The 14,822-nt window shown below is 42.8% G+C and overlaps 1 protein-coding gene across 2 annotated transcripts; it reads right to left on the bottom strand.

Annotated features, from left to right (window-relative positions):
• Positions 1-345: 345 nt before the first annotated feature.
• On the bottom strand, positions 346-11,679 carry ZFAND5 (zinc finger AN1-type containing 5). Of its 2 annotated transcripts, XM_055310437.1 has the most exons (6): positions 11,150-11,679; positions 6,777-6,936; positions 6,241-6,352; positions 5,498-5,601; positions 2,903-3,028; positions 346-1,997 (listed from the first exon to the last, which is right to left on the bottom strand). In XM_055310437.1, exons 2-6 carry the CDS (start codon positions 6,925-6,927, stop codon positions 1,849-1,851), a joined length of 642 nt encoding a protein of 213 aa, XP_055166412.1. In that variant the 5' UTR covers positions 6,928-6,936; positions 11,150-11,679; the 3' UTR covers positions 346-1,848. The 2 variants fall into 2 exon arrangements, with proteins under 2 accessions (XP_055166412.1, XP_055166413.1); XM_055310438.1 differs by lacking the exon at positions 11,150-11,679 and having other exon boundaries at positions 6,777-7,285.
• Positions 11,680-14,822: the final 3,143 nt, after the last annotated feature.

Raw genomic sequence — 14,822 nt, 5'->3', positions numbered from 1 at the left:
AAAATGTCACCAGTAAAGCAAAATAAAATGGAAAAGTAGATAGGCCATAGCTGTTAAAATTCCATTCCTTTCTCAAGTTCTAAGATGGTCGGGATCCTAAAGAGTGCGTATTCATTTCTGCAAAAACAAACTGCTCATGGTGTACCACACTTGAAGTTTCACAAAATTCAACTTATGGTTCTCACTTGAACACATCATGTTCAGGGATGGCAATTAAAAAAAAATTACAGTATAGCCATGCAAAGTCTACATACACAACTACAAGGTTGAATATGAAATGTTTTCTAACTATTCCCCTTTATGACTGCTAACTATGGCTTAAAAACCCAATGGACAAGTGGAAGCTTCCCTCTGTACATGGCTTTTATTATTTACATAATACAATATAGCATCAATGCTGAATAGCATGATTATGTGCAATACATAAATATGAACTATCTGTACACATCTGCAGATCTAACTCAGAACTAAGGTACATAATAATTGAAAGCAAAACTGAATGCTTTAATTAAAGTAAAAACTAGGACTGAACACTGCAATAAATCAGAAGTAGTGCCTCGTGTACATACGTAACTATTTACAGATGAAAACAGGCATTACCACAATACTAATCTAACTATACTCATTTATATATAAAAAAACACAAGTTTCATACATCACAAAAACCTTCCATTATAACACAGAAGTGATATTACCAGACAAGCATCGGTGAAGTATACTGCCTCTTCTAGTTGTTATTGTACAATGCTGTAGATAATGCAGCCCATGCAATACACCCAAGAACACTAGAGTCCTACACCCAAGTACAATTAATATGATAAAGCAGCCCTCTGCAAGTGGTGCTGGATACCGCTAAGAAGTCTACTGCAGCCATGTTGGTTATGATTCTCCATGCAGAAGGGTACAGTTACATTAAGAACTGAAGTCTTGAAAAAAGCTTTGAACATTCTTTCTTGAACCAAAACATTCAACAAAAGATGCACATGAAAAATTAACTTTTCAGATACCTTTGCAACTTAAAATTCAGATGCATGTTATTCGATAGAGCTGCTGTATGTAAAAAACCAAATGTAGTTTTAATTTCTTCTTGTAAACAAATTAATCCTAGTGCAGTTCTGTGCTACGCAACATTTTTAGCAATGAGAGTAATGCAGACATCTTCTGGTGCAGGCCAGCACGATAAGCTCCAAAGATAGCTCAAGACCCTGTTGGCCTGATGGCTTTACTCATGATAACCAGTTGCGATGTTTACCTTTTGTAGAAAGTCTTATTTGACAGCTTTTAGAAGACAAATTAACCAGGCTTACATATGGCACCATATACTGGTTTCATGGAAAGGTCTGATCCTCTTTATAGCTTTCCTCCTGCTTCCAAAGAACACGTTGTGGAAATTAACAGGGTGAAGTTTAACTATGGTAGAAGTAGACTGCCAGTCCTTTTCTGGTGTACCATTTTTTAAAAAATACAGGCACATAACACTAGCCAAAGATTATACCTTGATTACATTCCCAAAAGGCAGATATGCTGCAAACATGCAGAGATTTCATGTATTATGTTTGGCACGTGGGAACGAAATTTTGTCCCTATCGTCTGTGTATTTCAATTTGCTGTGCAGATTTTCATCCAATTTTATTCAGGGGAGGGCATATACATTTTGTAGGGCTGTATCTATCCATTTCTGCCTGTAACAAACACCCAAACATTCTAAAATTTCAATTATAAGACAGACAAGTGTAAAGTAAAACTCTGGAGAACATCAAAGGAAAATGGCCATGCATCTGCTCTTTAATGTTTTCCTACGATATATTAAAATAAAAACAAAGTTTCAGTCTCTTCACAAGTAGTAATTTATATTCTCTGGATTTTTTCAGCCACAACAACTGGATTCTCTTTTCTGATTTTTGCTGCAGCTTCTGCTTTGTAATCATATGGACAGTTGTGCTTGTCAGAATAACGGTGAAGTCCACAAAACAAATTTCCACATCGGCAGTCAAACCCTGTATACACAAGAGGAAGTAGAGTCACTTGGGAATCTGCAGTAACTGGGGGGGGGGGGGGGGGGGGAAGGCCTCAGTCACTATAGAAAAGGAACCAGATTTTCATGGTTCCCTGTAACATGAAAGAAGAGTCTGCCACTTTCAATTGTGAAAGAACTTTCAGTCTCTTGACACAGTGAGAAATTCAAGTAACTATCCTTCCAGTAAGTCCTGTAGATACCATAGAGCAGAAACTACCTAGGTCTGGAGCCAGACTGAGCTGGATGCAACTCCTCCTACCACACATAAACTGGGTAATGTTTCCTCAAGTGATAACTAGGGAAAGAGAACCATAGGGTTCTGAGATTTAAAGGGTACAGTTAAAAAGTATTTTAACATTTTGTGCCTGGCTCAAAGATGGTGCTTACTGTTTAGTTCAGCTACCTTTCCCTCAGAACAAAGAAAAGAAAGAATCAAAAGGGATGAATTTTTATCAGTCCAATAAAGCAAAGTAATTCAGAAGGCCTGAAGCTAATAAGGAGTTTTAGAGGATTAGAGAAACAATGGAAATCAAACCCAATTTCTCCCCACATCCTGCCTGCTTTCTAGTCCACTCTGGAAACTTTGTTCCTCAAAGTCAGGAATTTTGCTACAGGTGTTAAGACTGACCAGTCTCTTAGGGAGCTCCTGGTTATACTCTACCAATAAAATATGCATTGTTTTATATGTTCCGTAATAGGGGCAGCCCCGGTGGCCCAGCAGTTTAGCACGGCCTTCGGCCCAGGGCCTGATCCTGGAGACCCGGGTTCAAGTCCCACGTGGGGCTCCCTGCGTGGAGCCTGCTTCTCCCTCTGTCTCTCTCTCTCTTTCTGTCTCTGTGTGTTTCTCATGAATAAATTAGAAAAAAAAAATATGTTCCGTAATACCTGTAAGGCCAACTTTCTTTCTGCACATAAAACATCTGTTCTTCTTTGGTTTGGGCAACTCAGGAGCTTTTTCTTCACTTTGAGAAGTACTAGGCTGAGAAACTGATGGACTGGGCTGAGTGACAACTGAAAAACAAGGGTGAAAATGAGCTATTTGTTAAGAGTTCATGGGCTAACAGTTATTTTAGTAAAAAAATAAAAAATTTAAAAGAAACAGTATGATTTTTAGTGAAAATATTTATGAAGCCTTTCTTAAAAACATGTGTTCTAAATAGAATCTTCTACTTTAATATCAAAACTTCCTTCAAATCTGAGAATTTGCCAGTCAACATATACTTGCTTCTCTAAATGTTGTAAAATGATTACTCCATTCAAATTCCTTTAAACTCACTCTTAACAGCTAGTACTAGGGAACAAAATCCTGTTTTAAAGACTTGGGAGATGTTGGTCATATGCCCAGTTTTCCCATATTGCAACGGACTAATTGTGAATTTCCTAATTAGGGCAGTTCACCTTCAGTATTACTGAGTATATCAAGTTGCCAACTCCTAAGGTACTTGGTTATAAAAAGTCATCTTGGTTTTATAGTGATACAAAAGACTGTATAGATAAATCCAGCAAATTTCAACAAGCTCAAATCATTAAACCCTAATTAACTTCAGATCCCAACATTTTACAATATTCATTTTGCCATTTTAACAAGTGCTTTATATGGTCAATGTAGAAAATCTGAACAGTTCTTAGAAAACTTTTTGAAAGATCAGGCAGACAGTCTTTAGGACTGTGTAAGTACTTGTGAAATTTTGACTATTAAGGAGTCCACAGGCAAAACCATAATTTTTAAAGCACAGCTTTTATTTACATTGCAGTAGTGATCTAAAATGGGTATGGGATTTAGACAATGAAAGATAGGATCTTTAAAAACAAATCCCCGTTTCTCCACCTAAAAGGGCTTTGAATTTTAATTCATATAAACTTGTCAATATGAAGATTAAAAAATTATTCACATTAAAGCCCACATTACCAGTAATTATTTAAAAAATACCAAATTTAATTCTATTTCTATAAAATTCAACTATACCAGAAACATGGAGTTTTAATATTAATCCAAACCCAAAGAATAGCAAATTTAAGTATGCAGTGCTAAAATTATTGCTTAAACAATAGGCCAGCACTAACGTTATAAGCATAAATCCAAACTCTAGAGTAAGCTGAATAGGTTTCAGGACAGCTTACTCAAACTCTCCCAATATATAACTCATTTACATTAGTAACATACTGGATGAGTGTAATAGCTTAATATTAGACTAGAAGAATACTATTCTACCTTCTACTTATCCTAGTAGCTATTATGACAACCTCAATACAATTTTTCCTGATGGTAAGATTGTGAGGAATAACCTATGGGAATATTTGGGGGAGGGGTGTGTGAGATAGCCACTTCCTTGGCTATATAAGTAAACTGAAGAATGATTCCTGGGACATACAGGGAAGGGGAGTTAAGAAGGGAAAAAGATTCAGTAGAGGCAAAGAGGGACAAACTATAGAATGCCTAAGAAAGAATAATTACAGAGGCTAGCTACAGATTTAAACCAAGAGTACTATTCCAAGGTCAGAGTAATTTTGTGTTTAAAAAAAAAAAAAAAAACAAAAAACCCAAACAGAACAAAAGCCTCACAAATGCACTAATTTGGTCACAGCTTTCTCAGAAGGACTGAACTCATTTCAAAATATTAAATATAGATTCACCTGCTGAACAAGAATTTTTACCTTAACTTCACAGATTAACATTGCTATAGTTCACATAAGCTTTGCTATATGATGTTAGCAGAAGCCAACCTCCAAAGCAGATTACATATCCACAAATATTGTTTCCTCACAATAAAGTTTTAATGTGTTCAGTCAACACTGCAGCAGGAAATAATAAACTGATTAAATGAATTACATACCCTAAAGAGTATGGAGATACTTGTTCTAGGGTCCAGCATTGGTAATTCAAAACAAGTTAATCTCTGGCAACATGAGAGCTACATAGCAGAGATTCAAAGGCACTAAATGGGGAAAAAAAATAAGCCTTTCCCCACTGAGTTTTAAACTCTCACAAAATCTGATAGGGATCCTACACTTCTTCGATTTGGAAGTTTTTTATTAGTGTTCAACATGTTCTTTGTTCTGAATATTTTCTACAATACTGACTACATCAAGACTGATACTGCTTTCTTCACAGTTTTGAAATTAAATCTATATAATTTCCTGTTTATGAGTAATACTTTCTCAAGTGATTTAGAGACCTTTAAAATATATTGACTAACTACCTTTTAAGTTGATTAAATTCTTAACATTTCCAGTCTCCAGATTATAAATTTTGCTGATTTGTGGGACGGGGCTAAGGAGGGGGGTATGGGTAGAGAAGAAAGAAGAGTGAAGAAAGACTATTTTATACTTGAGGGACTTTAAAGATAGTGGTTCTTGCTTGGCCTATATTTTATAGCTCTCTCCAATTTAATCCTTCGATGGGAAGGAAATAATCCCCTCACCAACACTTTTTTGTACTACCAAATCCAGAATGGAACTAGTATTAAACAAAAAGCATACCTGGCTCTGACACCTCTGTTTTCGGGGTAGTTATTTTGTCCTCTCTTGAAATGCTCATTTCTGTCATTTGCTGAGTTACAGGCAAGGCAGCCACAGGCACATTTCTATTTGAGTTCAAGCAAACATTTTTAAAGATGTTAAGGGTACTTTCTTTGCGAGATAGTTAAGTTGTCAGTTCAACTTTAAATTATATATTATTTCCAACATGGTCAAATGGAGCTAAATAATCTAAAAATTTAAGAGTATGGGATGCCCAGCACACATGGTTGAGAATAAAAAAAGAAATTTGATAAATGGCTCATCAGTTCAAGGCTGCATATTTGTATAGGTTACCATATTCTATTATAGCCAACTGGGAACTTTTAGCTGTGCCTGTAATTTCAGGGCAAAAGGGGCAGCTTTGCCAAAATGCCATGTGTAGCATTCTAATATAGTCTGCAGAGCCATACTCTCTACAATCCCTAAATCTCAATTATGAGAAAATAAAAGCACAGCTTTCTCAACACAGCATCTTTGAGAGTATCATGGAGTGTGTTGTAATATACATTTCTATTCAATGACCTGTAAGATCAGGTATTAAAAGAATCCTGGAATCCCAGATTATGGAACACCAGCAAAGCCAAGGGCATCTGATGTATTAACGTCATTATATATGAACATTCATAATTAGAATGGTATGGATAGCATGGATATCTTTATTTCCTCCTTGAATGTTGCAAAAACCCTGAAATGATCAATCTTACCTTGACTTTTCAGATGTGCTGCCAGCAGCACCTTCACAGTTGTTTAAACTCGTGTCTGCTCTCTGTACAGATGCAGAATCTGAGGTAGGACTGTTGGAACCACTAGCTGTTCCTATTTAAAAAAAGGATTTGTAAGAAAGAGCAACACTACAAACACTCAGTATCAAGACTATTAATAAGTAACAAATACTTGCATTTAATTAGGTTAGTGATTTAAGCACTTCAACTGTGTTGCAGAATCCTATAATTAAATGAGTATCCAAACAAAAACATCTATGAAAAAGTCACATCCAGTCACCGTAAGTATGAAACAAAACCTCAAAAAGGAAAATGAAAAAAACTAGAAAATGCTTGTAGATAGTCATTCATTCCTGATGTAGTTGTGCTAAGTACTTGGGCTGCTGCTTTAGTTTCAAGCTTTTCTCAGGTCTTCTCTCCTTGGGCTCCCAGCATAGATTCCCAGTCTTAGGCCCCAATTCTTGGTTCTATATTTTCTGTCCACCAGTCTTCAAATGGATTTTTCCTTGGAAACTTACCCATTGGGCTCATTCTGCCACTATTCTGCTGCCTCTGAAGATGTTCTTTGTAGCAAACGGAACACATTCCATTTGTCCTAGGATTCCCATAAAAGCCACATCCTGTACTACACAGCATGGGCCCTGGGGTCTGGTTAGTCTCCTGAGCCATATTTTTCTGCTATAAACAAAACAAAAATAAAATTTTAGAAATTAGCATGTTACCAAAGTAAAAATCACTAAATTAGTATGATAGCCACCAGTATACCTTTGTTATTTCTAAATAACAAGTTTGTCTCTAACAAAAGCCTAAATTATGGTAATCATTAAAAAGAGCAGGCCAAGAAAATTATGAACATTTGTTGCTTTTATGAAACAATGGGCATTAAAGAAATGGTCTTTTACTTCTTCTATCACTATCATCTTTGTTTCAATTTCTGAAAAGGTCACTCAGCCAGATATCAGAATTACATTTAAATCAATTTGGGCAATTGGCTTCTTAAAGTCACTTTTCTGCTTTCCTGCACTACAGACAAGACCATATCAAATGATACTTCAACTGGCTAAAAATATATAAAACGGAACTTACAAATGAAAAAAGACCTGCAACGATCACAATTAAGTACCAACTCCTGATGGCTACTGTTGGTTCTTTAAACTGGCTGTATGTTGGATGTAGCTCTAAAGCGTTCTTAAAATACCTTATAACATACTTGGCCTCACAAGTAATTCAACAATTCTGCTATGAGGTAGAACTGTACTTTTAAAAATGTTGCCAACACCGTTACAGAACACTGAAAAGAGAGCTGGTAGATTATCTAGCGTTTCCAGTTACCTTAGCACCAACACCAACAAGTGAAGCTCTTTAAGAATTTAGGGGTCCAGCTACTCATGAAATTCCTTTTAAGTTCTGCATTAGAGGTGTGAAATCTGGGTCTGAATACTTTAAAGCCAGTGCCCAGAAACCTGCAAATGCACAAATTATCAGCTATATATTTCTCCAGCCAAAGGCTCTATTAAAACTTTTCACAAGTGCTTGTCTTCCTCACATCAGAAAATGAAACCTTTGAAAGCTCTATTTCAATATGGCAAAATAAAGCAAATGTGAACACACCTTTAATAATGATTAATATCCAATGCTAGGTTATCAGAAAGAATTTCATACAGCAAGCATACCTTGTTTTTCTGGAAGACTTTTAAAATTGGCACAAATATAGTAACGCTAACCTAAATTCAGTAAATTTTCCTAAGTGAAAATACACATAAAGAAAAATTTAAACTGTGGAAAGTTTCCGTATCACCTTAAAATATATATGTACAAAAAAAGCGTATTTGAGAGCATTTTATCAAAGGGAGATTGTGTGCTATACCTTGTGGTCACTGTCATTTAAATGTGCCTTAATGTTGACAATGGAGATTACTTATGATCTGCTGAGTTCCGGAACATTTCAAGTAAGTGCAGGTAAGTACTTCAAGCTAGAGACTGCCATCTTCTAGGTTTCATATGGCTTTTCCCAACTACTATGCATTAGAATACATTTTTAGTAAGTTACTAAAAACAAGGTTTTAACAAGTATTTAACACTTCTTACCAAAATCATAAAAAGGGGTTAGAGGACTAATCAATTTTCACCTGGCCAGAATCCTGTCAATATTTCTCAGTTAAATGATAGTAATCTTTCCTTTTGTTAGCAAGAAGAAGTATTTCAGCCAATCAAGTTTATATGGAGGATGATGGAGAACCACAACTTACTTCAAACACAGTACTAATTTAGTAGACACTGTCTCTTTAAATAGTAAGTGGAATTTAGCTGACTCATTTTGGAGCAGGGTAGTGTAAACGTTTCAACATCACTTATGAAGCTTATTAATAAACATTTTCAGCTGGGTTTAAAAATTTTTTAATATGGGCAAAAATGCTTCAAATAATAAAATTATGTATGCATTTACTTGCATGCCCCCCACCCAAATGTGTGGGAATCAGCCCTATGCAAAAAGTTCATTCCTTGAAGCCAGTTTAAGAATTCTGCTAGTTCAGTTTCTATACTAACCTCCAGAGTCATCTGACAGTGGCTTTATAAGAGCAAATCGGTCTAAATTTTAGAGTCATCCCATGTTAACATTAGTGAATCCAATTCTTACAATCTTTTTTTACAAAAAAAGAGAGGGAGGGAATCTCAATGATTTTACCCACTTCGACTTGCCAAGTATCCCACCTTTCCTTCTTCAGAAAACACAACTACTTTCAATTCACTATAAATAGCCCGCAAGGGAGACACAAAAGACCCCAAGACATCAGTTTTCCACAGCTTCCCATCTTGTAGACTCCCCCCCCCCCCCTAGAAAGCCAGCTTTTGAACACCACCACATGTGCAAAGCTTGCCTTAATATTTCTCAGAAGCTTAGATCACATGGGCGAGCGCTTCAGCCTGTCACAAGGCTGCAATGTGACAGGCTGAGCTGGATGGAGGCTCTCACATAAAGCCTAGTCAACAGGGGCCTCTGAAATCAGCTTCTATTTATATCTTAGAGCTTGCCAACTCCTACACAACCTCAAGAACTAAGGATGCTGCGTTCATAGATCTAATATTGTGGGAAACAAAACAAAAAGATACCATTAAGGCTGCTACAATTTTCTTTTTCTTCTTAACGTAGGGAGGGCCAGCGAACAATCTCTCAAATTCAACTAAGAAGATGCATCATTAATCACTCACCAAGCCAAAATGGTCAGGGTTGTTTATAAAAACCGAGCACAGTAAAACGAGCACCCAGGCAGAAAAAAATCCTGATGTTTAAATCCTTTGGCTTAGCAGCAATTTGGGGGGAGAGGGTAGTTTGCCATTAGGTGCTGTTTCCCTCCTGCTTGGTAACATTTTAGAAAAAAACAATTATCATTACTATTTAGTACCTTAAAGTTTTGTTGTTAGAAACTTGTGCATTCCTGGGTCAGCTCTATCAGGTACAGAGGAAATGTTTATTTTTATACTTTGTATAGCTGAAATGTGTATTTTTACAGTTTGTGGCTTCCTCTAACTCATAGTTTAAAGAAAGCCGAAACCTAGGCATGTAACAGAAAAACTCTCCAGCCTCAAATATGAAGAAAACAAAGGCTTTTTGCACCTATAGAATTTAGTTTTCAGGTGCATAGATTAGAAGATGGTAAGAATGCCTACTCACTTGGACTTGAGACCGGAGTTCCAGTCTCTACTTCACTTCTAACTAAAAGCCAGTGACCTTGGGCAAGTCCTTAACTCTCTGCATCTGTTCTCTTTGCCAAAAGGAAGATTTACTCTTATTAATTTCAAAGTCTCCTTTCCAGGCTTAATACCGGGCCTGAGATTACAATAAATTTTTCTGGGGGGGGGGGGGGACATTAAAAAAAAAAAACTTGTAAGATAAAAATTGCAACGTTTTCACCCATTAAGTTCTAAAATCCTACTTTTAAAAAATAAGGGATAACATAAAATCAAGTTTTAGTTTGTTTCCAAGTCTGTAAATTACCCCAAAGCCAGCTTTAAAACCCGGGGCTGTGTGACCTATATACACACTTCTTTATCCTAATGTCCTTAGACCAGATTCCGAGAAGGCATTCAATAAAAATAACATGGGCCTCTCCTCAAAACACAGCTCCACGGAGTGCGTGGAAAGCGAGCAAGAATTTCACGTTCACCAGCCTAAATGCACGAAACAAAGGGGAAGGTGCTCCATTTCCTTCATGGAAGGGATCTCGGGCGAAAAACGCAGCGACGCTGGCAAAACTAAAACCACGACGACAGAAGATCCCTCGGAGCCACGTTCCAGCGGATTTCCGAACAAGCCCCGGACCCCATCGGTCCCCCCATGCCCCTCTCTAAGCCGAGGCCTGGCTCGGGAGAGCCCAGCAGGGCCTCCTCCAAAAACCACTGAGTCATGCAGAACAGCAGCTCCGCAGGCCGGGTCGGGCCCGCGCCGACCCCCGGCTCCGACCGGCTCGGACCGGCTCCTCGGAGGCGGCGGCAGCGGCGGCGGCGGCGACCTGGGGGGTCGGGGGGGTGCGGCGAGCAGGGGGCCGGGGGCGCGGCCGCCGCCGCGGCCCCTTTGTCTCTCCGGGTCCGGCTGCCCACGCCGGGCGCCGCGCCGAAGGCGGCCGGGGCGGCCGCGGAGGAGGCCCGGAGCCCACACGCCGGGCATTGTTCTCCGGCCGGAGCGGGAGCCGGTGCGGGCGAGCCGGGGGCGCCGGACCTCGGGCCACGACGGCAGGATGACGCCTCCGTCTTTGTGCTTCCAGAGCCGGCCGGCTGGCCCCCCGCCCCCGGAGGCTCCGCCAGGGGCCCGCGGCCGCCCGGGGCCCCCCACTCCCACCCCCCGGCCCGGCGCGAGCCGCCGGGCGCCCTCCCCCCGCTGCGCACCACTCACCCTGCGGGGGCAGGAGCGCAGGAGCCGGGCTCGCGCGCGACGCCGGCGCGGTGGGGCCGGGCCCAGGCCTCCGGGAGGGACGAGCCGGGCGCCCCGGAGCGGCCGCCGCGGGCCGGGAGCGGGGCGGAGGCGGAGGTGGCGCTGCCGCCGCCGCCGCGGGGTCCTCCTTTGTTCCTGCAGTAGCACCGAGCGTGGCCGGGACACGCCGGAGCTCGGGAAGTGGGAGGAGGGAAGCGAGGGGGGGGCGGCGGGGGCGGCGGAGGGGGGACCGGAGGCCGCGGCGGCTAACGCTGCTCGCGGCACTCGCCCGTCGTCGCCTCACGCCTCCGCCGGCGGCGGGTTGGGCCGACTCCGAGGGCGACCGGGACGCGCGGGGGCAGGCCTGGGCGCCGCGAGGGCCCGCTGGTGGTGCTCTCCGTCGCCTCGGCTACGGCCGCGGAAGTTGCGTGGCTCCCGGGAGCGAGCGAGCCTCAAGTCCAGGTGCACACGGGTCCCGCGCTCCGGCCGACTGACGCGCTCTCCCCGCCGGGCTCTCGGGCAGTGAGGGGAAGAGGGAGGGGGGGCGGGGCCTGTGCGTCAGCGAAAACCCCGACGGCGGCGACGGGGAGCGCGGTGACGTCGCGGGCCCGACGCCCCGCCCCCCGGGCCCCGGGCCCAGTCCAGCCGGGCCCGCCGCCCGCCGCCCGCCGCCGCCGCCCGTCGCGCGGCGCCGAGTCACTGGCGGGGCCGGCGGCCCCAGGGTGGAGCTGCGAGGAGCGAGTCCCGTGGAGAATGCGTTTCTATTTTTAGCCCGATTGTCCGCCCTCAGCCTTCCTCCTTCCGATTTTCTCGCTCAAGCCCGCTTCTCGCCATCTGAGTTCTCACGCTTTGTCTCGAGCCCTTGGCCGACATTTCCTTTTCCTCCTCACTCCCCTAACCGCCGCCCTCCCCGCCCCCGCCCCCGCCCCGCAGTTAGTAGGAGGTTTGCCTCGAGAAAAGGAAAAGAGCTCCTCTCGCCGGCCTACGAGGCCTCCCCGGCCCGGTTGCCCTGCAGCCCCTCGGGGCGCTCAAGGGTCCCCCCCGCCCCGCGCTCCGGAGGCCCGGTCGCCGCCGGGCAGCCGCGGGGCAGGCGGCGCTCGTCGCCCGCCCAAGGTCACGGGTGGTTGTGCCGAGTCAGGAAACGCTCGGCCGACTGGCTGCCAGGCGGCTGGCCCGGGCGGCCCCGGCGTGGTGGTTCGGAACAAACTGTTTTGGCCAGCCTGTAAAATCCCTGGAAATCGACTATTCCAGCGAAGCGTCGTGAACTAGGAAAGCACCGAATGTTCCGCTCAAGACATTTGGAGTTGAGGGACGAACAAGCTAGACCTGAGGCAGAGACCAGGACGGGGGCACGGAGGGGTCAGGCAGTTGAGGAGTGAGGCGCAGGCCGGCCCGGCCGAGCTCCTTCCCGCAGCAGCAGCGCCGGCAAGACACCCTCCTCTCAGCTGATCCCTCCGGGGACTTCAACTCAGAAGAACAGAGTTACTAAGACAGAAGGTGCTTCTGAACTTTGGTGGTCAACGGGGGCCCTACTGAAAAGTAGAAATGATGTTTACGGGCTTCCAGGAGCCACCGTTAGAATGGAGTGACACAGGTCCCTTCTGTGTTTCCCCAGACTTGCTGATCAGAGAAATCACCTGGAGTGATTGTTTTGAAAGATTCCCAGGAGGCTCCCCTGCTCCCCTGCAGGTGCTTTCGGTTGGTGGAGCTCAGGAACCTGTTTTTTTTTTTTTTTTTTTTAAGATTTTATTTAATCATGAGAGGCCCAGAGAGGCAGAGACACAAGCAGAGGGAGAAGCAGGCTCCATGCAGGGAGCCTGACGTGGGACTCGATCCTGGGACTCCGGGATCACGCCCTGAGCCAAAGGACAAAGGCAGAGACACTCAACCGCAGAACCACCGAGGTGCCCCAGGAACCTGTATTTTTAAGTAGTTCTCCAGGTAGTTCTTGTGTGTGTGTGTGTGTGTGTGTGTGTGATTTGGGGAGAATGCTGTCCTGGTGCCCCGTCCCAAAATTTCCAAATCTGTGCCCCGGTAAGGAGAATACGGAGAACATAACTGAGCCTTCCCTTTATGATTTAGGGTTATTGCTGTGGCCAATTAATGTGTTGGAGATGGAGGTGGTTTCAGTCACAGGTCCCCTGATCATTGGACTTTATTTCCTCGAGTGAGTGAAGAAATTAGTAAAAACATAGCAGCTTCCATTTAAAGACTGTTTTCAGTGCTGAGTTTTCTCTGTTTAGGGTCTCATTTAATCTTCACAGGAAGTCACTGAGATAGGTACTGTTGTATCCATTTTTACAGATGATGACTACAAGGAATGAGGGACCTGCTTGAGGAGCTGAGGGACAGGAAGGTGATTTTTACTGAGAACAAAAATAACTCCGAGATTTCTCCCTCCTACACCGCACCCCCCACCTCGAATTTTAGTTATTAAAAAAATGAAACAAGAAAATTCCTGAAGAAGCATATTGGGGGGGGGGGAACCCCTACCAACCAAAGAGTAATAAAGCAAGCTGATTAATTTTTTAATAATGTATTGCATAATCTATGTTATGTAGCCCTTTCTGCTAATTCATCCTCTCCACCAGCCATTTATAATTTTCTCTAAAGAGACTATTTCAACCAAGAATGTGGCTGGTATTGAACCTAATTTTAGCAAGATTCCCCTCCAGCAACTGCCATACTTGTTCTCAAAGTGTGATCCCCGGACCGGCAGCATCAGCAACATCTGGGCACCTGTGAGAAATACAAATTCTCAGGCTCGCACACCAGACCTATAGAATCACACTCTGTGGGTTTGTCTAGTGATCTGTGTTTTAAGTCCTCCATGGGATTCTTATGCACACTCAAGTTTGAGAATCACTTACTCCTACTATACTGCCAGTTGATTTATCTTTTCGATGTTCATACTGTGTGAAGGGAAAGGGCTGAAAAAAAAAAACTTTTTCTCATCTTACTGGTGTAACAGATTAGGGAATATGCTTCTAAGGAGTTTTGTTGCTGCCATTCTAAATTTTCAGATGGACTTCTAAAGATAAACTATAAAACTCAAAATATTTAATAGAATGCTCTTAATATAAGTATGCAAAAGGGCTGTCATTCTGTGGTTATCAGAGAAGGCTGAAACCAGCCTCTGGGAACAAGATATCAGGGAAAATGGGCATTCTGAAAATGTGGTGTAATCAGTTAACTGTTCAACAATACCTTTTTTTTTTGTAGAATTTCATTACATTGGACATACCAAGGTGACTGATACCTGTCCATTCCTAAGGACTCGCTGAAAAGTATTTATTTATTTATTTCCATGAAAGTGTTTTTGCACACTTACTACATTCTAGGCACTCACTGACTGGGTGCCGAAATATAACTGGTAGGAAAAAAAAAAATGATCTTAGCCTTGTTCTCTTGGACCTTACCGTCATGTTGGGGAGAAAGACATTAACAATATTATCATATAAGTACATAATTATGAACAGGTAAATATTTTGAAAGACAGATATAGTATGTTGTGGGAGCATGTAACAATGACAATGGACACTGAAAATTCGCCCAAGCTGAATTTCATCACTACTCATCCCCATTGCCAGTGAAGCCAGGCTTATTTCCTTAAAGTAGTAAACCATAGTAAACTGGTATGCGCTATGAGAAAGTT

This window comes from Nyctereutes procyonoides, unplaced genomic scaffold (genome assembly GCF_905146905.1).
Source record: "Nyctereutes procyonoides isolate TBG_1078 unplaced genomic scaffold, NYPRO_anot_genome, whole genome shotgun sequence".
Classification (NCBI taxonomy): domain Eukaryota; kingdom Metazoa; phylum Chordata; class Mammalia; order Carnivora; family Canidae; genus Nyctereutes; species Nyctereutes procyonoides.
The sequence above is the reverse complement of the archived record's forward strand: the minus strand, read 5'-3'. Positions and strand labels throughout refer to the sequence as shown.

Bases quoted from the DNA above. Each gene is read 5' to 3' on its own strand.
- ZFAND5 (XM_055310437.1), bottom strand. From the start codon at position 6,927: ATGGCTCAGGAGACTAACCAGACCCCAGGGCCCATGCTGTGTAGTACA. The intron at 3,029-5,497 runs GTATGCTTTTTG...CTTGTTTTTCAG, and splicing joins AACAGAGGTGTCAGAGCCAG to TTGTCACTCAGCCCAGTCCA. The intron at 1,998-2,902 runs GTATTACGGAAC...TTGTGTATACAG, and splicing joins AAAGAAAGTTGGCCTTACAG to GGTTTGACTGCCGATGTGGA.